Source organism: Heterodontus francisci, chromosome 14 (genome assembly GCF_036365525.1).
Source record: "Heterodontus francisci isolate sHetFra1 chromosome 14, sHetFra1.hap1, whole genome shotgun sequence".
Classification (NCBI taxonomy): Eukaryota; Metazoa; Chordata; class Chondrichthyes; order Heterodontiformes; family Heterodontidae; genus Heterodontus; species Heterodontus francisci.
Genome location: NC_090384.1, coordinates 30,523,853 through 30,549,089, shown reverse-complemented (window position 1 = coordinate 30,549,089; position 25,237 = coordinate 30,523,853). Strand labels below are relative to the sequence as shown.

General features: G+C 43.9%; 1 protein-coding gene across 3 annotated transcripts in view; it reads left to right on the top strand.

Annotated features, from left to right (window-relative positions):
- Positions 1-1,618: 1,618 nt before the first annotated feature.
- The window catches only part of arhgap1 (Rho GTPase activating protein 1), a 63,736-nt gene continuing 40,117 nt past the window's right edge, over positions 1,619-25,237 (top strand). The window contains exons 1-6 of one of the 3 annotated variants that reach the window (XM_068045949.1): positions 1,619-1,892; positions 10,662-10,818; positions 15,812-15,910; positions 17,830-17,917; positions 21,040-21,171; positions 23,519-23,605. In XM_068045949.1, the coding sequence (XP_067902050.1) occupies positions 10,677-10,818; positions 15,812-15,910; positions 17,830-17,917; positions 21,040-21,171; positions 23,519-23,605 (548 nt within the window). In that variant the 5' untranslated portion in view covers positions 1,619-1,892; positions 10,662-10,676. The other 2 variants (XM_068045950.1, XM_068045948.1) reach the window with 2 other exon arrangements.

The following is a 25,237-nucleotide window of genomic DNA, read 5'->3' as shown; positions in this document are numbered from 1 at the left end:
TGCATTTAACAGTGAGACAGAAGCTGAGTCAGCCTAATGAGAACAAACTCACCAAAGCCAGTGTAGTTGGTAGCTGAATAAGATGGACACTAGAACCCTGCAGAATCCATTCAACTGAGTGCAGCCAAATGTTTTCAGAAACAATGAGGCTCAATCTAGTTGAAAATCTTCACCATACTAGCAGGTACATCACTAGGAGCTAACTTATTTTGTTTATCAAGGTCTCTACTGCCATTTACTGAAAGAAGTTTTTATATTGTGAGGAACTTGTAAAGAAAGGCAGACACCAAGATGGCCAAATCACATGTTAAATGACATCATCATGTATTGGGCATGGTCATAATATAGGAATACATTATAGGACTCAACATTGAGTTCAGCAATTTCAGATCGTAACTTCTTCCCCCATTCTCTTTTGTCAATCTGGTTTTTGCTGTCTTGTTTTTCTCTTTTTTTTGTTTTTGGATGGCAGCTTTTCATGATTCATACCTCCTTTAGACATTATTGGTTTCTTTACTTGTACCATTACCGCTCCCTTTGGCCTTGCATCATGAACTCTGTCAGTTAATTTCTCCTACCCTCCACCCTATCACAGGCCTTGCCCTTTGTACTCACCCCCCCCCCCCCAAAAAAACTGCAATCCTCCTATTTGCTAAACCTGTAACCTTTCCCAGTCAGATCAAAGGTCATTGACCTGAAATGTTAACTCTGTTTCTGTCTTCACAGAAATGCCAGACCTGCAGAGTATTTATAGCATTTGCTCTTTTTGTCCTCACAGTTTCTCAAGTCTCTCCTCATAAGGGTACCATTCTATTGTGCAAAATATGCAAAAGGATTGTCTGGTAATGAATTATGTGATAATAGGGAGGAATTATTTCATTCATTTATAAGAAATGTGAATGACAGTTTAATAAACAGATTGAAAACTCCAAATTAAAAGCAAAATACTGTGGATGCTGGAAATCTGAAATAAAAACAAGAAATGCTGGAAATACTCAGCAGGTCTGGCATTTCTGTGAAGACAGAAACAGAGTTAACATTTCAGGTCAGTGACCCTTCTTCAGAACTGGCAAATATTAGAAATGTTTTAGGTTATAAGCAAGTAAAGCAGGGGATGGGGCAAGAGATAACAAAGGAGGTGTGGATTGGACAAGGTCACAGAATAGCTGACCAGAAGGTCATGGAGCAAAGATATGTTAATGGTGTGTTGAAAGATAATGCATTAGTACAGATAGGGAGTTAACAGACTGAAAATTGAACAGCCGAAAGTACAAACATGAAAAAAAGTGGGTAAGCAAACTGAACAAACTAAGATGAAATAAAATAAAATAAACACAAAAAATATATATAAAACGAGGAAAAAGATAACAAAATAAATGTAAAATGGAGGGCCCGTCATGCTCTGAAATGATTGAACACAATGTTCAGTCCGGCAGGCTATAGTGTGCCTAATCGGTAAATGAGATGCTGTTCCTCGAGCTTGCAATGATGTTCACTGGAACACTGCAGCAATCCCAGGGCATGAGAGCAGGGGGAAGTGTTGAAATGGCAAGCAACCGGAAGCTCGGGGTCCTGCTTCAAAACTCCATTTCGAGACCAACAGTAATAGCAGACGGACCAGAAACGAAGTTTTCAGGTGGCGAGCGACTGGAATGACAGACGGACCGGAAACGAAGTTTTCAGGTGGCGAGCGACTGGAATGACAGACGGACCGGAAACGAAGTTTTCAGGTGGCGAGCGACTGGAATGACAGACGGACCGGAAGGTTTGGGCTGGAAGTGTGTTCTGGGGCGGGAGCAGGAAGTGGCGAGCTGGCAGCTGATGTTTTCGGTCAGTTCCGCTTGGTGCTGCGATCATCAAAACAGCGACCGCAGCTTCGATAGTGGGAGGAGGTAAGAGGCTGGGGTTCTGGTTCCTGGGCGGCCCGCTGTGTATGTTAGTCCAAGCCTTCGTCGCGGGCTTTAAATGCCGGGCAGAGGAAAGGCAGTAGATCCGCATTCGAGACTGAGGGAGGGAATCGGGACCGCGGCTGGTGAATACAGGGAAGGATCGGGACGGGATGGCTCTGGCCGCATCGGTGTCGGTAACGACTCTGCTGTGCCCTTTCTCCGGACCTAACTCTTCCCTCACCTTCACCCCCCCCCCCCCCCCAGTAGTCCCCCCCGCCCTCATCCTCCCTTCTCTCCCTGCCTATCCCATCCCATCCCTCCCCCCACTTCACTCTCTCTCCCAGTCAGCTCTCTTTGGATCCCGCCCCACCGTTCCCGTCCACCGTATTCATTCTCATCAAGTGATCTATACTTTTAGAGTAAGATCATAGCAAAAGTGACAGCCACCTCACCATCACTCCTCTCAACTCCTCAACTGTTTGGTTGCTTGTCCCGCATTCAGTATGCGGATGCAGAAATTTGCTTTAATTAAATATGGGCTTGACCGACCCCATTGTCTTTGGCCCCCGCTGCAAATTCTGTTCCCTCGTCACCGACTCCATCCTTCTCCCTGGCAAACATTTGAGGCTGAGTCAGACCATTCGCATTCTTGGTGTCCTACTTGAAGCTGAGCTTCTGACCTCGTATTGTCTCCATCAAGACTGCCTTCTTCCATCCCTTTATAACAGTGCCCATCTCTGACCCAGCCCCAGCTCACCTGCTGCTGAAACCCTCAACCATGCCTTTGTTGCCTCTAGAATTAATGATTATAATGCTGTCCTGCTTGACCTATCCTGCTCTCAGTCCTCAACTAATGCTGTTTTGCAGCTAGCTGGTGGGCGATTCAGTGATCCTCTTCCCTGATCCCCTCTCCTCCCAACTTTCCATATTTCATCTGGCTGATACTGGAGCTTTCATGTGCTTTATAGTGTTTTGTAATGTTGGCATCCATAAAAATTACAGATTGAAGAAAAGTTGATGAGCATAAAAACAGTGACACAGCTCCAGGAAAGCTGACAATCAACTGATTAAAAAAAAAATTCGGGCATTTATAAAGGCTTAATACCAAGGCCATTGCTAAAAGGCAGTTAAATAAGTTAAAATCCTTTTTATGACATTTGATTTCAGGGCTTTTTATCTGTTGTTTTGGGATCCATTTTATCTGTGTAAACTGAAGCCTAATGTTCTCATATGACATATCCTAAGCAATTACATGGGAATGCAGAAGGACATTAACTTGTCAGAACCCAAACTACAGTGATACCATCACTTGTATTACAAATTACTGAAAAAAATGACATTTTCAAGAGATTGATGTAGAAATTGTTGAATGGTGAAGTGAGCTGTATTGATGTGAAATTTAGATTTTTCCCCCACAATTTATTGGTGCATTTTCCAGCACTTTGTCATTGTCATTCCAGGCCCTCACCTGCCAAGAATGAAACACATTAATTTCGCCACATGAACATTGATTTTTAATCTCTTACTGGAGTTAAGAAAGAACTTGTTTTATAAAAAAAAACACAGACCCTTGACTGGAAAGTCGTTTGCATAGTAACAGACAGTTCATGGAAAGGACAAAGGGACCACTCCCTGCTCCAATTTAATCCACAATGGACCTTTGATTACCAGACGCTGAAGATGGAGAGACTCACATTCCATGTTAACTGCTAAGATGGCTGAATACACAAACAGCAATGTAAATATGCCTTTCACTAAATGTTCCTCACCAACATGTGTCCTTTTCCCTGTGAATAATGTGTGCCAGCATGTAGTGCCAATGTCACATCCCTTTGCACCGTTGGCCCTTCAGGAGAGCCAACGTATGCAATAACATCATTGCCATGCCACCATTACTCATGAACGTCTCCACGGATGCAGTGACATGGACATTGGCTCAATCAGCTGCTGCCTCTAATGGTTTACACAGGGATGCTGCAGATGTGGACTGGTGCACAGTAGGTGAGCGAGGGTGATGTGTAGCTTGCAGAGCTCATGTTGGTTCCTATGGAGCAGGCAGCCTTTGTCTGATAAGCCACTGCCGTACATCCCTAGCTCACTGCTAGCCCTACGTGCAGAGCCTGAGTGCCATCTGGCCTCCCATGATTCTTTCATGTTGTAGGTCCTCGGTGTCCTCATAGGCCGAGGAGGAATCCTGTTGAAATCTCTCCTTGTCATGCCAGGCCTGGTCCCTATTGGGTGCGTAGTTGTGCAGAGCAGCAAAGAAAGGAGCTGGCCTTTTCAGCCTGCAGTACAGGGTATCACCCTATCCATCCAGGCATTGGAGGTGTTCTTTCAGCATGCCGATCTCCTGCTCAATGGTGGCTCATGTAGCTCAATGGCTGGCATTGTATCTCTCCTCTGCAGCAGTGGTGGGGTCTCTCACTAGTGTCGGGAGCCATGTCTGCAAAGGATAGTCCTGATCTCCAAGAAGCCACCCCTCCATCTGAGCCAGTTCAGTGAACAGTGGTGGCAGCTGGGACTGGTGCAAGACCCAGGTGTCATAACAGCTGCCTGAGAAGCGGTCACACATTCGCAGCAAGCAGCTGCGGTGATCACATTCCAGCTTCGCCTAAATTGAGAGGGCTCCTTTAATGGTGATGTCTGCAGGTGGTAGCCTGGTGGGAGGCCTGACGTCCACCTGAGTGCAGTCTATGAACATTACAACCTATGGTTCTCCGGCAATGGTGCCAGAACCACTGGCCCTCTGGGCGTGGCTGTGAGAGTCCGTCCTGAAGCGGACATAGTCTGGCCCTCTGGTGCAGGGCATCGGTGACCTCCTTGATGCAGCGGTGCGCTGCTGACTGTGTGAGCCCACAAAGGTCTCTGTTGGGCCCCTGAAAAGCTGCAGAGGTGTCAGGCTTGAGAACCGCTGCCACTATGAGGAACAAAGGCATGGGATGTCCACCGGAGCCCATGGGCTGCAGGTCATCTTTGAGCAGGGCACAGAGACGTGTCACCACCCTCTCTATATGCGCAATCTCCTCTGACACTGGTGCTCTGACATCCGATGGCATGTCATGTGGATGCACGGCAACCTGTAATGGCGGGCTCCCCTTGGGGGCTGCTGCTCACGACTGGGGGCCTCTACTTGGATCACACCTGCCTGTTGAATTTGCCTCTGGCTCATACGGATCCTCACGTGCAGAGGATCACACAATCTTGGATGAGCCATACCTATTTCCGTGTGATAAAGAAAGTTGAACCCTTCATATATTTGAAGGCTCCTAACAGGTCAGGGATTGGTGTTGACGGGTGCATCAAGTGCTTTCATGGATCAACTATGTGGCGTGCCTTGGCATTGCCCATCTTGGCCAACACTGAGTGGCACAGCATGACCACATCAAGATCCTACCAGCTGAATCGATTGCCCCCACCATCCATATAACCTTCATGCTACTCCCTTTCTGGTACCCTCCCCACACACTGGGTGACTAAGAGCGCCATTGCTCCTGCACAAACAGGAATAAACGCAGAGCATACACTGTTTGTGGAGAGAAGGTACACAATACCTCCCTTCATGCAGGGACAGGTATATACCGCAGGGCAAGAATTATAGCTGGGGGAAAGGAAATTATGATGCGATTAGGCAAGATTTAGGATGCGTAGGATGGGGAAGGAAACTGCAGGGGATGGGCACAATCGAAATGTGGATCTTATTCAAGGAGCAGCTACTGCGTGTCCTTGATAAGTATGTACCTGTGAGGCAGGGAGGAAGTTGTCGAGCGAGGGAGCCGTGGTTTACTAAATAAGTTGAAGCGCTTGTCAAAAGGAAGAAGAAGGCTTATGTTAGGATGAGCCGTGAAGGCTCAGTTAGGGCGCTTGAGAGTTACAAGCTAGCCAGGAAGGATCTAAAGGGAGAGCTAAGAAGAGCCAGGAGAGGACAGGAGAAGTCATTGGCGGATAGGATCAAGGAAAACCCTAAGGCTTTCTATAGGTATATCAGGAATAAAAGAATGACTAGAGTTAGATTAGGGCCAATCAAGGATAGTAGTGGGAAGTTGTGTGTGGAATCAGAGGAGATAGGGGAAGCGTTAAATGAATATTTTTCGTCAGTATTTACAGTAGAGAAAGAAAATGTTGTCGAGGAGAATACTGAGATTCAGACTACTAGGCTAGATGGGATTGAGGTTCACAAGGAGGAGTTGTTAGCAATTTTGGAAAGTGTGAAAATAGATAAGTCCCCTGGGCCAGATGGGATTTATCCTAGGATTCTCTGGGAAGCCAGGGAGGAGATTGCAGAACCTTTGTCCTTGATCTTTATGTCGTCATTGTCGACAGGAATAGTGCCGGAAGACTGGAGGATAGCAAATGTTGTCCCCTTGTTCAAGAAGGGGAGTAGAGACAGCCCTGGTAATTATAGACCTGTGAGCCTTACTTCGGTTGTGGGTAAAATGTTGGAAAAGGTTATAAGAGACAGGATTTATAATCATCTTGAAAAGAATAAGTTCATTAGCGATAGTCAGCACGGTTTTGTGAAGGGTAGGTCGTGCCTCACAAACCTTATTGAGTTTTTTGGGAAGGTGACCAAACAGGTGGATGAGGGTAAAGCAGTGGATGTGGTGTATATGGATTTCAGTAAGGCGTTTGATAAGGTTCCCCACGGTAGGCTATTGCAGAAAATACGGAAGTATGGGGTTGAAGGTGATTTAGAGCTTTGGATCAGAAATTGGCTAGCTGAAAGAAGACAGAGGGTGGTGGTTGATGGCAAATGTTCATCCTGGAGTTTAGTTACTAGTGGTGTACCGCAAGGATCTGTTTTGGGGCCACTGCTGTTTGTCATTTTTATAAATGACCTGGAAGAGGGCGTAGAAGGGTGGGTTAGCAAATTTGCGGATGACACGAAGGTCGGTGGAGTTGTGGATAGTGCCGAAGGATGTTGTAGGGTACAGAGGGACATAGATAGGCTGCAGAGCTGGGCTGAGAGATGGCAAATGGAGTTTAATGCGGAAAAGTGTGAGGTGATTCACTTTGGAAGGAGTAACAGGAATGCAGAGTACTGGGCTAATGGGAAGATTCTTGGTAGTGTAGATGAACAGAGAGATCTTGGTGTCCAGGTACATAAATCCCTGAAAGTTGCCACCCAGGTTAATAGGGCTGTTAAGAAGGCATATGGTGTGTTAGCTTTTATTAGTAGGGGAATCGAGTTTCGGAGCCACGAGGTCATGCTGCAGCTGTACAAAACTCTGGTGAGACTGCACCTGGAGTATTGCGTGCAGTTCTGGTCACCGCATTATAGGAAGGATGTGGAAGCTTTGGAAAGGGTGCAGAGGAGATTTACTAGGATGTTGCCTGGTATGGAGGGAAGGTCTTCCGAGGAAAGGCTGAGGGACTTGAGGTTGTTTTCGTTAGAGAGAAGGAGGAGGAGAGGTGACTTAATAGAGACATATAAGATAATCATATGGATGAAAATGGAATAGTGTAGGTCAGATGGTTTCACAGGTCAGCGCAACATTGAGGGCCGAAGGGCCTGTACTGCGCTGTAATGTTCTAAAAAAAAAATTCTAATTCTAATGCCTTCAGAGATTTCCCTCCAATAATCCCAGACCCCCTCCCTCCTCCCTTCCAGTATACAGAGTGAGACCCCAGTGTATCCCCCCTTCCCTCCTTGTATACAGAGTGAGACCCCGGTGTATACCCCTCCCTCCTCCCTTCCAGAATGCAGAGTGAGACCCCTGAAAAGGAACTTAACTTCTGCCGTGAAACCTTCTGCATCTGAGGACCCGCGGGCTTTTCAAATGGTGAATGGGAGGGCACGTGACGGCCGCCCGTGCAGTGAAAAATCCGTAGGTGTCCATGGAGAGGCGGCGGCCTGCGTAATCTGCAGAGCTAACTACCGTTTAACATTTGTAATTGGGGTGCCGCCGCCATGCGACGGGGGATTTGGGGTGCGGGGCGGGTGGCTGCACTGAGCTGCCCCCGCCGCCGGTAATTTGTGGCAGGCCCTTCTCGACGTCGCTGGACGAGGCGATCCGCGGCATCGAGGGACTGGTAAAATTCAGTCCGGTGTGGTTAAAAATGAAAACCCTGTTACAATAAGACCAGGTGAAGGCTGAGAAAGACCCCGAGACACTTCCCTCACCTGGTTGTAACAGTCATATATCATGATTCAGCATTGAAACTAAAAGTGCCCCAACTTGTTCAATCTTTCCTGACAGGTATAAGCCCCAAGATTGGGTATCATTCTTGTAAATCTTTTTTGCACCACCTTCAGTGTCTCTACATTCTTTTTATGATACTATATCTTGCCAAGTGTGTATTGTATTATAGTTCTGACTCTCGCCTATACTAAATTAAAGGGAGCTCTGTTCCAGACATCCCTCTAATGGAATTGTTGACTGGTATGCAACAGTTTATGGTCTCTTCCCAGCTTCTGGGCTGCTACATGTCCACAAATACACAATGGTAATTATTTTTCCAAGAGATGCAATATCCTGTTCTTAAAATAATATTCGAAGAATTTTCACCTCTTCTCATGGTTGGAAAATTTGGCTTTTTCTTTATACTTTGTCCCGGTACCAATCAGAATGGTCACATTAATCACAATCAGATAAAAAAAAGACTTGTATTTGTATAGCACCTTTCACAACCTCAGCACGTCCCAAAGTGTTTTACAGCCAATGAAGTACTTTTGAAGTGTAATCACTGTTACAATGTAGGGAACATAGCAGCAAGCTCCCACAAACAGCAATAAACAAATAGTCCATTTTAATCATGCTGATTGAGCAATAAAAAGGGCCAGGACATGGGCGGGGAAGGACAGCCTTGCTGTTTTTCAAAATAGTGGGATATTTTAAATTCATTTGAAAGGGCACATGGGGCCTCAATTTAACATCCTTTTGTACTGCACTGGAGTCTCAGCCTAGATTTTTTTTTGTGCTCAAGTCTCTGGAGTGGGATTTGAATCCACCACCTTCTGACTTAGGCAAGATTCTAGTTTTCACTGTTTAGAGGTCAAGTTCATGTAAAATTTAAAGTTGGGAAAAAAATTCCTTACCTTCTAGCCACTCAGTTGTGTTTTCTTATTAGACGGTCACATCTTAACCTATCCTTTCCTCATTATCTTTGTCTAAAGTAATTGTTTGGGGAAAGTTCCTTGGTATAAATTGTTGTGCACTTTTAATTTTTCCAACTTTAGAATTCCTATCTTTAATGCATGTTCCTCACTCAATACTCATGGAGCAGATTAGAATACACGCCGTGCATTGGAACAGACGTCATTGCCTGTGTCTTAGTATATACATAAATAGGCAATGATGACTGTTTCACTAACTGTGATTCACTGATCTCACTCATATAACTGTTTGCCAAAAAAAAGGTGTTCCTGGTTCTGGCAGTATTTGAACAATTCCAAAATTGGTGAACAGTTTCAACACCTTGCAAATAGTGCTGGGAAGGGCTAGAATTGCTGACGACTGCTCAATTAGCAAGTGGTTGAGATCAAGAAGCGAGACCTTGTCGCATCGAGGAAGCAGTGTAGTCGATGTGTAATCTGTGGCTTTGCATAGGTATAAGTGTAGCTTTGACCCAAACAATCATCTTTATGTCATTGCTGTTTGCACAAACTTTGCGCACTCCAGAATCACTGGTAACCTTGCCTACAAGTTGCCTGTTTTACAAAAATGTCCACATTCCCAGAATGGCAATTGTAGGAATGTTGAGCCGGGGTTCCTTTGGCGGGTTTCCTTTCGCTCCTGTCAGAGCTTTCAACAACATTGCAGGTTCTTTGCTGAGTTAGCTGATCTCAGCTAGGGTTCTACAGATAGCCACAGTGGGCTGAGGTCAGAAAGGGAGAATTGGTCATGTCCCCACCGTTAATTGCTATACTGGACACTGGGCATGGCTATGATGTCCACAGTCGAATATCCTTCTGCCACTCACTGTTGAGCCTTGCATATGAATAATGGTCACGTGCGCCTGGTTGTGATGCTGTTTCAGTAACGGAGTCAACACTTTTTGGCACACAAATTACAGTGGATGACAAAGGTTTTTATCTTGAGTTTGATTTATGGCCAATGTTCTTGGCAATCTGCATCTCCGATGTCTGTTCATGCTTGTCTTTACAGCTTCCTACATCCACTGTTTCTCGCTGTCCATTTGTGTTGAAGATGGGACACCCCCCAAACCGCTCCCCCCCCCCCCCCCCCTGCCTTCACAGACACATGCACAATTCTGCTGTATACGTTGGTATTCCTGTGTGGAAATAAATGATGGGCACGCAAAATTTCAGTCAAAAGAATATTGCACTACAGCCTGCATTTAAGCAAAAAATTACCTTCACAATAAACCTCTTGTTTTGAAAGCTGCACAAATGTCGGTATTTAATGCCCGAGTGAAAGGTCCACTTCCTAAGGCCTAAAATCCAAATAATGTTCATAGTTCCAACTGGGATTCAGTGCTTCACAGAATTCAACATTACTGCTTCCCTCATCCAAGGCCCAATTTGGCCACTTCGTGTCTCTCCTGAAGATTACACCTCTTGCTGAGATGTGATTCTGTGGACGCTGCCAGCCTTCCAGTACCTCATCCAAGTGTTCATTATGTACAATTCTGTGAAGTGAAATTTAGCAGATTGTGGGAACGGGGAGGGGTATCACAGCTGAGCCTGTCTACTCTGAAAACTGGTTGGTCTAAATTACAGAAATTGCTTGCCACAGAACAAAACATAAGTGTTTTCCAGAATTGGTCTACTTTTAACATCATTTTTGTAAATCATCTTTACAATTTCTTTAGGTGAAATAATCAGCTATGGCAACAACTGACCTGTTGGTGGATTTACAAGATGATCTGGTGTCAGATAACACTTCCGATGTACTTGGACAACTCAAACTCTCACCACTGGATGAAAAGACCTGGCCTACAGAGTGTGATGGCGACTTAGCAAAGTCAGGTTAGTATTGACTGTGATAGCATTTCTGATAAGTAGCAGAGTCAGTGCAAAAGCTCTAAACGCTGAGCTCTTATCCATGCACAAATACTGAACTCTGACTACCACCTCATTGCGAGAGTTGTCATTTCATGAAGCCGACATGAGCCATTCACAACTGACCTAAATTAGATTAGATTAGATTAGATTAGAGATACAGCACTGAAACAGGCCCTTCGGCCCACCAAGTCTGTGCCGAACATCAACCACCCATTTATACTAATCCTACACTAATCCCATATTCCTACCAAACATCCCCACCTGTCCCTATATTTCCCTGTCCCTATATTTCCCTACCACCTACCTATACTAGTGACAATTTATAATGGCCAATTTACCTATCAACCTGCAAGTCTTTTGGCTTGTGGGAGGAAACCGGAGCACCCGGAGAAAACCCACGCAGACACAGGGAGAACTTGCAAACTCCACACAGGCAGTACCCGGAATCGAACCCGGGTCCCTGGAGCTGTGAGGCTGCGGTGCTAACCACTGCGCCACTGTGCCGCCCTTAAATACGTGAGAGAAATCTCCAGCTGGATATCCTCCCCAAACCTGTTGCCCTGACCTCACATTTCCAAATCATTATCCCTATGTACTGTTTTCCCAGGCCCACAATGTAACTTCCGCCTCTGCCAGGATGTAATACCCCTTATATGGACGACAATCTCGCTGTCTTTATTCCCAGCTTCCAGACTACAATCTAGCCTTGCGTTAAGCCGAGGTCCAGGGTTACAGGCTCAGCCGAATTAATTTTCTTCACAGCCGAGCTCAACCATGCATCAAACCTACCTTGCCACCCAAACATCCGCTGTTAACACAGTATCAGCCTCTGAGATAAGCTTCAGTCCCAGCTTGTATGCCTGACCCAGAACTGCTTCTCTCACATTTACACTTGCCATGTGCATGGACTTTATCCCCAGCATGTGAGCAACAAATAGGAGATCCACTAGTTTCTGATTTAAAAAAAAAGCTGTGTAATGACCAGTAGTTTGCCTTTGTACAAAAGGATTCTCAGGCTGCTGTGTGATTGGCGCAACATTTACTGTGTGTAAATTGGACTCCAACTTGCAGTGATGCCTGTAGTTGGAAGTTCATTTAAAAAAAAAATTCTGGTAACAAATCAGTTGACACTCAATGGTCTGGCCATCTAAGTATATACAGGAACATTGGCCACTTGTGTGATGCCACAGCAATCGTGGGACTGTACACAAGCAAGAATCAGTACCTTCAATGGAAGTGATAAAACTGGGGAGAAAAATAACCTGAGATAGCTGCAGGGGTTCAGGGCAACTTATAAAAGCTATGTTGTTGCTTAAAGAACAACAATACTGTTGAGGTGAGAGAGAAGGAAGCCCACTGCAAAATATTCTTTCTCTCACCTGTTAGCCAGCCCTCCCTTCACCCATCCCAACAACCCTTACTAGGCATGGTTTGCTGGTGCCAGTGAGTGTTGGCATACAAGTTAGCAGTGAATCAAATTAAGTTAAAGGACGCGCACGAATTGTAATAGGGAGTGATGAAGTTCAAGGTCTTCACATTTTCAGCAGTCAGGCATAGCAATTATCAAACAACTGACTGTAGATGCGAGTTTTAGAGCAATTATTAGCAATTTCCAAGTAGCCTTCAAAGATTTCTGCACAATTTGACTTGCATTTCACTACAGTTATTAATAAATCAACAGCTAAGACCTCTTATTAAGGATTTCGCACTAGGTATGTTCTGTAATTGAATTTCTTTTGCACCCATTTAACCTATGGGTCAAGGCTGACGAAATGACATTTCCCGAAATTGTAAAACTCAAATTTTAATTTAGCCTTTAATTCTGCCCTTCTGAATTCCCTTACATTCTTTCAGTTTTAGAGCCTGTATTTCATCTCCCATTTGAGCCTGTTTTATGCATTTCTCATTCCCTGTTACACTTTTGTCATTTGGGTCAGAGGGGCAGAGAGGCAGATTTTGTCTTTTGTGACATCACCAGTGTGTATCCATTCCCAATTGGCTCCTCAGGCTGTCAGTCAGTCTTGGTGACCAATCCCATAGTGACTCGAAGGCCGCATAAGCTACCACCCACTCGCAGTAGAATGCCATTTGACTGTATATTTTGCTCTGTATTGCGCAAATTCTTCTCACCTCAGGAGGAACTAGGTAAGAAAAGTAATTTATAATAGGGGTTTGTGAGAATCCAATAACCAAATTAAGATTTTAGGTTTGTACATAAAACAATATTAAGGCCTCTGAAGATGAGCTGTTTTGAGGAACCAAACCAGAAATGACTTTGATTGCGTTCATGAAGGTATGCAAGGGCATTCATTTCAACCTTCCTGGGCATAGGTCATGTGACTCAAACTATGGTTTAGTTAAAATAATAGTAAAGCTGGAGCACATCTTGATTCCTTAGTGGTTTAAAGGCTCAATTCAGGGTAGCACTTGAGGCATGCAGTCAAAAAAAGGTCTAATTCAAATTAACTGATCTCAGCCAGGCAGGAAGAGTCAATAATCCAACTGGCCTGAGATTCCAGGAGAAAGGAGGGGTATCCAGGGTTCCTCATCCTTGTCTCCTGGAGAGCACCCATATGTGTTTGCTGGATGAGAGCAGAATTGAGTTCAGCTGCTTTCCATGGTCAATTAGCCTGCAAACCTCTACGGTCTGGGCTCATGACACAAAGAGTAGCTACTGTAGCATAGTTTTTAAAAAATTCTTTTATGGGATATGGGCATCGCTGGCAGGCCAGCATTTGTTGCTGATCTCTAATTGCCCTTGAGCTGAGTGGCTTGCTAGGCCATTTCAGAGGCCAGTTCAGAGTCAACCACATTGCTGTGGGTCCGGAGTCACATTTAGGCCGGATCAGATAAGGACAGCAGATTTCCTTTCCTAAAGGACATTAGTGAACCAGATGGGTTTTTACAACAATCGATGAAAGTTTCATGGCACCATTACTGAGACTAGCTTTCAATTCCAGATTTTGATTGATTAATTGAATTTAAGTTCCACCAGCTGCCATGGTGGAATTTGATCCCAGGTCCCCAGGTCATTAGCCTGGGTCTCTGGATTAATAGTCTCGTGACATTACCACTATGCCATCATCTCCCCCTTATCATAGTACTGAAGGCTGCAAGCGCCCGGAGGCAATAAGAGTCGTCACCTGGAGGAGAAAAGGGTTAAGAGTTTTTTTTTAGAACTTTCTGTTCTGATATTTGCATTCAATATGAAAATGATGAAAAAGAACAAGAAAAGATGAAATGGAATATCTACGTGTCTCATCCAGACACAGTCTAGCCTACATAGATCAGTCATGCTCTCGCGAGATATGCAATCTGGGGGAGGCAAAAAGACAAGGAGTAAAACTTTTATTTTAGGAAAATACTCTTGGAAATTCCTCTCTGATCCTTGAAGGCAATCTAGCAAGCTCCAGGAGACTGCAGTGACTAATTACAGTTAGCCTTTCCTAACTTCCTAAAAGTTGGAATGTTGTCCGCTCAGGAACCAATAACCAACCTCTATTACTAACCTCTGATGAACTTTGAAGCCTCAATCAGATCAATCTTCAGGGGAAAACTGTCGTTTTCTGCACAATTTTGAATGAATAACGTTTAACCCTTCATATTCCAGTTGTATTTAAGATACTAGCAGAATTCCTATGATATTGCTCATGGTGGGTTGCAAAGAGTGTGGTCTTGCAATGTGTAACAGAGAGAAATGCACATTGGCAATAAAAAAATTTGGTAGCAAGTTTATAAGTTTGCCTAGTAATTACAGCAAATGTTTTTCATTCCTTGGAAATAATTAGTTAGTCTTTTGCTAACCCACTGCAGCTATGATTATTATCTCTGCCTTTTTTGCTTTATAAGGAGAATGTGTAAACAATCATTCGTAGAATCATAGAGCCCACGTCTATGTCGGCTCATTGAAAAAGCTATCCAATTAGTGCTACTTTTCTCTTTTCCCATTGACCTCTCTGCTTTCTCAGCAAAAACAAAAAGGCAGGTGTTGTAATCACCCTTCTCGGTGTGTGTATCTTTGTGTCTCATCCTGTTTTTGATACAAAAATAAGCAATTGAAAGTAGTACCCTATGAAAATATGCTTCAGTTTACAAAGTTCATGTTCCAGTTTATTTTGAAATCATTTGGGGGGAAAACAATAAGTACTGTCAACGGCTGAGGAAAGACATACTTGAGTTGTTGCATTGAGAATTATACTGTTGCATGCTGAGACAGTCCACATGTACTTGCTGAGGAATTGCTGGTGCAGGTATTGTCATTTTTCAGCTGACAGATTGATGGCACTGGAACAAATATCAGTTTCAACACCAGGTTTTTGAGAGGGGCTGAGGCCTCCAAATAAAAACACTGATGAAAGTATTTAATGACACAAGATAGTTTTATGGGTAAGTTTAATCATGCTGTAAAAGGTATAATTTATTATGTCTCATTATGTTGGTCTATTTTTAAAATTAGAAATTTCAGTTCCTGCGTAAAATAGCTTAGAGTTTTAAAAAATTGAGTGATTTGGTTCAGTTTCTCAAATTTTATAATTGGTAATTTTCCTTGCTCAGTCCTAATTTGCAGCTGTTTTAGGAAATGTATGCATTTGTAATGTCAATTTATGACATGGGAACGGTAGGAAATAAGTGCTGTTGTATCATTTTCATATTATAAAAATAGTACATCTATCTCACATTTCCTGTCTTAAAAATTCAAATTCCAAAGAAAAGGATATTGCCAAAATAAACGAGGAACTCTCCAGGGACGCTCAATACAGATGTTTTTAGTTTCTTAATTGATAGTTGAACTCACCCTGTGTGTACTTGTCAGAAACCTACCTATACTTTGCTTGGCATGGAACATGTCTTCTAATACATGTAAGAAAATATATATATTTAAGTGGGGTGGAAAATTAAGCAGACAGAAAGCTGATTAACATATATGAATACTAAATAGTCTCTTAATTTCAACTAGATAAAGAGTGCTCGCCTGAAATTGTTGATCCTCCCCCTAATCTGAAGTGGGATGACCCATACTACGACATTGCAAGACGCCAAATTGTGGAGGTAGCAGGTAGGTGATAAATAGTTCTGAACTGCTGTCCACTTGTTGATGCTCAGAATAGAAATCGTGAGGGGGCAAGGAGGAGGAATAGTCCAACTGAAGCATTTTTGATGCAACTCCTTGTCCCTGTCAGGTGGGGTAGTAGTAAAATGAAGGTATATTTTCTGTGAGTGCCTCCCACATTAGTTTCTACCTATTGCAACATGAATTGTGGAAAGACATTCTTAAAATTATCTCTTGCCTCTTTGGTGCCTTCTCATTGAGAGGTCAGGATCTCTTTCTGTGCTGGCATTCCAGTTTATCCCTGAGCAGCCCTAGGATTGGGGATGGGGAAATCTGTATCCTTTCTGCTAATCCAAGGGAACTCATTACCACCCTCCCAAAATATTTATTTGATTAGCCAGGTATTTGATATGGGCAGAAACCCATCACCACATTTGAATCTCCTAACCAAACTGTAGAACTTGTTTCCATATCTTCAAGCTGTATCCCTTGGAGAATAGTGTGAAGTTGTGGAAGGATTTGGAACCTGGTTAACAGTCTGAGAGACTGTAACGTGAATGTTACTTCTATGGCTGTAACCACCTTTAGTTAATCCTATATAGCTGCGCGGGCGGTTATTGACTCCCTTAACCCATACAATAAAAGGAGTGGGGCCCAGCCACTCCCACTGAATGCTAGTATCTCACTGGATGTCACCCCAGAATTCAGAGCTGGAGTTGGCTCCCATCACCTGGAGCAAGATTCAAAGCCTTCCGAATCAGCTGGAATGTGACCACTAAGCCAAAGTCTCGCTCTACCTAGTTGCTGAGAGATGTACACTGGCAGCGATTCTGTTAGCCTGATATTGTGTGCACATTGTCTCCCATAGGAGCACACCTACTTTTCACCATGTGATGAGGTTCAAGCTGAGTCTTGGCCCTGTGTGGTTCAGTGCATTGCACCTGATCAATGGTGAAAGAGGGCTGTTCTCTTTCTCAGCTGTTTTTGCACCACAAGAACCACTCGCTACAAAGTGCTTCGTATTTTTCAAAGTTCTGGGAACATTGCTTCAACATTGAGGAAGTGTTGCGGAACTGATCAGTAATTTGCTGAATTGCCTGTATCGGCTTAGGACTCTGCCTCCGGCATCCTGGATTTGTTTTGGACTGGATGTGTGTGGGGGGGATAAAGAATATTTTCAAATATTTACAAAGTATTACATAGAATGTACAGCTACAGATACAGGCCATTTCGGCTCAATTGATTTATGCTGGTGTTTATGCTCCATAGAAGCCTCCTTCCACACTATTTCATTTAACATTATCAACATATCCTTCTATTCCTTTCTCCCTCATGCTTATCTTGCTTCCCCTTAAATGCAGCTATGCCTCAACTACTCCTTGTGGTCACGCCTTCCACATATTTGCTGATACATTGAGGTTTTTTTTCCACATCGAAATAATTTTACGTTGTTCCTGTGCAGTGTTTCCTTCCAGCAAGCTGTGGCTTTTGGCTGTAGTGAGCTCTCTGTTACTGCTCTTTAAGGTGTGGGAGGCGGAGTAGCTGTGGCAGGAGGTGTTAAAATACTGGAGAGGTGATGGGACATGTGTGGATAGGAGGGGTCGCAGCACATGGATGGAGTCAAGATACCAGAGTGTGGAAATGAGAATTGGTTGTGCCTGAATATGCATGCCTTTTGTTTTTGAGACCTTTGCTGATTAAGCTCGGCAATAACAGACTCTTGTGATGATGTTTGAATGTGAAATTAAAAAGAAAAACTATGATTTATCGAGCTGCATATTTCCAGCATTTCGTTTTCTGCTTTTATGTACGGTTTTTAAAATTTCACTTTCCTGTGGGAGGGCCAGTGCCTCAGCTCTGACTGGTTTACTGGGGAGTGCACTAGCTTGTGTTAAATAACTGACCCATCACATCTATTCCTACAGGGGATGATAACTTTGGCAGGAAGGTGATAGTGTTCAGCGCCTGTCGGATGCCTCCCAGTCACCAGTTGAACCACACACAATTGCTTAAGTGAGTTTGCCAAAACGTATGCGTTGTTTAGTCTTGTAAAACTCCACTTCCTGAACATGCAAATTGAGTGATCGTTTGAATGCACCACAACTCCACTGCCCCCCTCCACTCCCCATTTTGGAGGATATGATACAGGTTGACAACCAAGTGTTGCAGTTTGGGTCTGAGGGCCAGGGTGGGTAGCTTGTTATAGTACTCCTATAAATATTCTCCACTTGACCATTTCCCCAATCACAGCATGTAAATGATAGATATGACCGTTAGCATATGGAGACTTTTCTTTGATGAATAATGAGCTCATCCACCTTTTGTGTATACACAAGCATATAATCCTTCACCTAAGGATTCCTCTGTGCAAACTAGCCCTACGTTAAGGTTTAAGGTATTGGGAGGGAGAACCCAGCAGAGGTAGAGCAGTCTTCATCTAATATCAACAACCCAGTCTGCGCTCTCTATGTTCCAACATCTAGTTGTAAAGTTGAATTAGTGCATGGTTTGTTGCAGGTCACTGTCCAGATCTTTTGAGAGGGGATTAAGGTTGAGAATTAATGGAACAGCAAGTAGAATTTTTAAGCGGTCAGATTCAACTTTAATGAAACACATTGTTGAAAAAGTTTCAAAAATATTCTTCACTCACAACCATCCAGTAATTTAAAATAAAACCAGCACAAGATCAATTAGTTAACAAATGTAGCTGGAGGGGCTGTCAGTATCCTCAGGGCCCCTTGGAGGGGGCATATCTGGGCAGGGTTCCTGCTGCTCTCTGCTGTCCACTGAAGCATGTGCATGTGTATGGGCACTGGGTACTTTGGGCTGTGACACTTCCATGGCCAAACAGCTCACCAGCCTTGGGTCCACCCTTGGAGAATGGCTGCTTGTGTGAGGGTGGCTAGTGCTCATGATACCCCCCATCATGAGTCAACAGAGGAGAAAGTCTAAGGGGCAGAAGAGTCAGCAATGCTACACAATTGACTTCATCTTAAAATGGAACTCGTGGGAGAGCGGTGGATTTGATATGGTTGTGCTGTCCTGCCCAGCAGACTGTGCTTTGGATAATTAGCGAGTTTGGGACTTTGAGCCAAACCTAAGTGAGTAGCTAGTTTCCTCAGAGCTGGACTCCCTGATTCCTTTCTGGTTGCCTGATTATTTTGAGGAGGGCAGTTGGATTTCCTTTGAGAATTCTGTCTGGAGGATTAAAATGCTGGTAAGTCGTGGCTGATATGGGAGGAGTCAGAACTCACAATACGTTATGGTTTGGGGGACAGGTGGAATCACCATCTTCCATTTTCAAAGGTTAGCTTCTGCAGCACTTTCTGTGGGCATTGTTTGACTTGGTGTAAGGGTTAATCTGATTGTGCTGTGGACTGCTTGATTTTGTGGCACTGCATCATCGTAACCACATGCATCTTTAACCACCATTATTTAAGAAGTAGTGCAAGCTGTTTGAACTGGATTCAGATTTTTTTTTTTATTCATTCATGGGATGTGGGCTTCGCTGGCCAGGCCAGCATTTAGTGCCCATCCCTAATTGCCCTAGAGAAGGTGGTGGTGAGCTGCCTTCTTGAACCACTGCAGTCCATTTGGGATAGGTATACCCACAGTGCTGTTAGGAAGGGAGTTCCAGGATTTTGACCCAGCGACAGTGAAGTTACGGCGATGTAGTTCCAAGTCAGGATGGTGTGTGACTTGGAGGGGAACTTACAGGTGGTGGTGTTCCCATGTATTTGCAGCCCTTGTCCTTCTAGTTGGTAGGGGTCGCGGGTTTGGAAGGTGCTGTCTAAGGAGCCTTGGTGCGTTGCTGCAGTGCATCTTTTAGATGGTACACACTGCTGCCAATGTGCGTCAGTGGTGGAGGGAGTGAATGTTTGTAGATGGGGTGCCAATCAAGCGGGCTGCTTTGTCCTGGATGGTGTCGAGCTTCTTGCGTGTTGTTGGAGCTGCACCTATCCAAGCAAGTGGAGAGTATTCCATCACACTCCTGACTTATGCCTTGTAGATGGTGGACAGGCTTTGGGGAGTCAGGGGGTGAGTTACTCGCCTCAGGATTCCAAGCCTCTGACCTGCTCTTGTAGCCGCGGTATTTATATGGCTACTCCAGTTCAGTTTCTGGTCAATGATAGCCCATAGGATGTTGATAGTGGGGGATTCAGCGATGGTAATGCCGTTGAATGTCAAGGGGAGATAGTTAGATTCTCTCTTGTTGGAGATGGTCATTGCCTGACACTTGTGTGGTGCAAATGTTACTTGCCACTTATCAGTCCAAGCCTGGATATTGTCCAGGTCTTGCTGCATTTCTACACTGACTGCCTCAGTATCTGAGGAGTCACGAATGGTGTTGAACATTGTGCAATCATCAGCGAACATCCCCACTTCTAACCTTATGATTGAAGGAAGGTCATTGATGAAGCAGCTGAAGATGTTTGGGTCTAGGACACTACCCTGAGGAACTCCTGCAGTGATGTCCTGGAGCTCAGATGATTGACCTCCAACAACCACAACCATCTTCCTTTGTGCTAGATATGACTCCAGCCAGTGGAGGATTTTCCCCCTGATTCCCATTGACTTCAGTTTTGCTAGGGCTCCTCTATGCCATACTCGGTCAAATGCTGCCTTGATGTCAAGGGCAGTCACTCTCACCTCACCTCTTGAGTTCAGCTCTTTTGTCCATGTTTAAACCAAGGCTATAAAGATGTCTGCAGTCTGCTCCTGAATTTTGTTTCCTCTTACCTTTTCTTGTCGAAGCACTGTTAATGTGGAAATAGAAGACTATTCATTTTGGGTGCACACTGTCAACGTTAAGTCCTCCCTGGGTTGGGTTGCTAATTTTGTGCCAATTAGAGGCAGTTTTCATGCTGTGGTACTCATACTACTAGGAGCTACGTTGAAACAGCCCAAAACTATTTCATGCAGGACCCTAAATCTAGCCAGTAGGTGAGAATTCCACCCACTGGTTTGGGCTGTATTTCAGTCAAGGGGGTGCCCAGCCAGTATCTTAATGCATTACTATTTTCTTTCTTCAGTTGAATTACATAGTTAATGCATGTTAATTCATCAACGGGATTTGTGCTTGCAGTACTATGCTTTCGACAGTTCTGAGTCTGTTTCTCTCCCCCCAACACTAGCTACCTGAAGTACACGCTGGACAAGTACGTAGAGAGCGACTATTCAGTTGTGTACTTTCACTATGGACTCACCAGTCAGAATAAACCTTCGTTCACTTGGTTAATAGAAGCCTACAAGGAATTTGACAGAAAGTAAGTGTGGCTGTGCCTTGGGATTTGATACATTTCAATCAAATGAACTTGGTTGTCCCATTCTGGTCTATAATTTGCTGCTATATTGTACTGAACGTAATACGGAAATACATATATGTTGAGTCTCCAAAAATGCTTGGATCTGATTGGACACATGTCTGATAAGTGGATTCTTCCAGTTGACCTATCAATTTAATTTGGTAAAAAGAATTTGTGCTTATGAGAATGTATTTCTCATGCTGGTAAATCAGAGCTGTGGGGAGGTGGAGCAATGATACAAGCCAAATTCAAGAATGTAGGATTAGAGAAAGTCCCTATAAAAATCATAATCAAAATACCATGTCACAATGTTCCATGTAAGCTTCAGTTGCTTCATACAATATAGTGTGTTGTCTGTAGCACCACAATCCCATAGCAATGTATGAACAAAGCTGAAGCAGTTTGCTGACCTCTTTGCATCTTTATGTCCTCAGTATGAGAGTAGGTAGCTAGTAATCAATTGAGTTACTGTTATCGTGGTAACCATGACAGCCAATTGTGCTAAAATCCCAGCTTCTTTTCATGAAGTACCCGAGGTATTTTTACGTCCACCTGAGCAGATAAGGCAGTGCCTTATTTAGCATTCCAAGTTGAAGGGCAGCAATTCTGACAGTGCTGTACTGAAGTGTTGGCCTAGATTATATGCTTAATCCCTGGCATGTTGCTTGAACCCACATCCCTCTTTTGACTCAGTTAAGAGTGATACCACTGAGCCAATCTAAAACTTTATAGTAATTCTGCCTTTGCCCCGCTCCAAAATTAATGTATAGCACTGCACAATACTAGATTCAGAGCCTTAAATTGACTTGGAATGCTCTGCTGATGGCTCAGCTGGTAAAGAGCCATAGTGACTGAGGCATACAGTTCAGAAATCCAAGGTTTAATTCCTAATCTGTGTTGCTTTAGTTATGCTCCGTAGAATGCTGTAATTGATCTTAGTCTCTGGGTTAGGGAGGGGAAATTGAGTCAGGATTCCTACTCCTAGCTATCAAGTAACCCCTCATTTATGCGTGAATTAAGCTCAGTTACGATGTCTCTCTCACGACCAAGTAGTCTCCCAGCACTCTCTGTCAATGCTCACACATGAATACTGGCCACTTGGGCGAGACACCAGAGTATGCCTGTGGAATGTACATCAGGAGCTATGAAAAATGGCTGGGTGTTGCTTTTATGTCAGGCCATTTGGAGCTACTTCCATCTGTATCCTGATGCCTAATAGCAGGCATATGTATCAGAGTGGGCTGCATATTGGCACTCTGAAATGTGACCCCACCTATCTGAAGTGAGACTTTCCCCATACCCAATAATTGGAAGACATTCCATAATATTCGCAAACTACTATTCACCCACTTGCCCCCCCCCACCCTCCCCCTGCCCCAACCCGCCATGTTTGAAACCTTGGAAATTTGAGCCTCAGCTCTCTAAACTTCCCAGTCCTGGAGGAGCAGCATATGGCTGATTCCTAATTGGTAAAATAAAGGCAGCTTCCTAGTTGATCTAAGGTCACCAATCAAGGAGTGTCCTTTCCTGCTGTTTCAGACCCAAGAAGTTTGAAAAAACTGAAGCTGAGTTGAAGTCTTAATTGAAATAAAAACAAAGTGCTGGAAATGCTCAGCGGGTCGGGCAGCATCTGTGGAGAGAGAAACAGTTAACTAATGTTTCAGGCTGATGACCTTTCAGCAGAACGACTTCTGATGAAAAGTCATCAACCAGAAATGTTAACACTATTTCTTGCTCCACCTGCTGAGCTATTCCAGCATTTTCTGTTTTTATTTTAGATTTCCAGCACCTGCAGTATTTTGCTTTTGTGAAGTCTTAACTGGCTAGGTGCAAAAGTTTGCAAAGTGAAAAGAGCTGGCAGGGGCTTCACAGGCTGCATGAAAGGACTTGACCTGTGGGTCACGGTTTGACACTCTTGGCTTGTTGTATGTGTAAACGTGGTAGTTATCAAGCAGAACTTAGTTTGGCTCTGTGAATACTCAGGTATGCAAGTGTAAACTGAGGGAATTCTAAGCAGTGAATCCTCTAGTGAGCAGTGTTTAACAAATTTCCTCAGGGAGAACTGTGCCTCTTCTCCATAATTAACAATCAAGTAACCTGTTACCCTGTCATAAGCACTTAAGACTCTCTTTGAATCTTTCAACCATCATTCCCCAGTAATGGAGAAGCCAGTACGATTGCCAGTGTTGACCTCTAGTCTTGAGGGATGAACTGTTAAAATTATGACTGTTTGGCTGTAAAATCAGTATCATGAGAAGAGTAGTTGGTGAAGTGTGCTTGGAAACCTGATCTGTGTCCCTCCACACAGGTACAAGAAGAACATAAAGGCTCTGTACATAGTCCACCCTACCAGGTTCATCAAGGCGCTCCTCGTTGTCTTCAAACCCATAATTAGGTGGGTCCATGCTTGGTGATCAGTTTATTTTGAATAAAAAATAAATACAAATTAATTACTTTGTGAAATTTACTGTTAATATCTTGCTTTCCTGCAACAGTTTTCTCTTAAGCTGGTTAATGTTGTCATACCTGATCTCAGTCAGGCCAGCAGTGGAACACAACAGCTAGGAAGAGGAAGATCTGTTACGTTCCTAATCCTGATTGTTGTCTGCTGATGACTGTTTAAAAAGTGCAGGAATGTAAATATCAGATTGAACTTGTCTGTAATGGTCCTCCTAAAACATTTCATGGTTGAATAGTACATCTCCATACACACACAGACATTATGTAAGCATGCACTTAATAATCCAGACACACGCAAATGCTCTATCGTACTCTCTCACACTCACTTGCCACAACAACTTGAATTATGTAGCCTTTAATTTAGCAAAACATATCGAGGCACTTCAAAGGAGCATTACCGAACAAAGTTTGACACCGAACCACAAATTATGGCATATGACCAATGGTAGGTTTTAAGGACAGTTATAAAGGAGAGGAAAGATAGAAAGGAGGTGACGTTTAGGGAGGGAATTCCAGAGTCTCGGACCTAGAAAAACCTGAAGCATTATTTGTTAAATCATTTCCTGTTTATGGGGCTTTGTGTGCAAATTGGTTGCCTTATTTGCATGCATGACATGCAACTTCACTTTAAAAGTGATCCAAAGTCCTGAAGCATGTTGGAACATCCCTAGAACATATATATTCAAGTCTTCTGTTTGGACATAATGCTGTGATTTCATTGTTTGATAGCAAGGGCTCTGTCTGGTGATTGATGCAGCTAAAGAAACACCACCAATGGCCAGTTAAAATTGGGGATGCACAAGAGGCCAGGATTGGAGTAGTGCAGGTATCTCAGAGGATTGTGGGGCTGGATGTAGTTAGAGACTGAAGGCACAAGGCTCTGGAAGGATTTGAAAATAAGGATGAGAAGTTTAAAATAGAGATGTTTCTTAACTGGGAGTCACTGTAGGTCAGCGAGCACGGGTGATGAGTGAACAGGACTTCGTGCGAGTAGAGACACAGGCAGCAGAGTTTTGGATAAGCTTAAGTTTATGGAGAGTTGAAGATGGGAGGCCAGCAGACTCAATTGATGCTCACGAAAACGCATGCACACATGTGCTCCCTCACGAGGCTCCCTTGAACGCTCACTTGCATACACTCTAGCCAGGCTATCTCATGTATGCACCCACTTTTACACACTCTATCCAGGCAATCTCATGCACGCTCGCCAGCACACATGCACGATTCAGGCTCATGTAAGCTCACGTACTAGGACGCACTATCCAGAATCTCACGTGAAGACAGACCACTGGGTAAGGTAGCAAAGGACAGTGATTGAATTTCCTGGACTGCGTGACTGGGAGCTATTGTCGGGCATTTTTCCACTGAACCTTTAAGCAGTCACTCCTATCCCCTGATTCCTCCCCCTATCATGTATTGCACTAAAGGTAGGAAGTCACTTGGGACTTGGTGAGTGAAACAAATAATGAACATGTAACTTGTGTGTGCAGAGATTTGGCAAACAATGCAGCAGCCTCGCTTGTGCTCTAAAGTTTCCATTCCATTTTTCTCCACCCTACACCCCTGT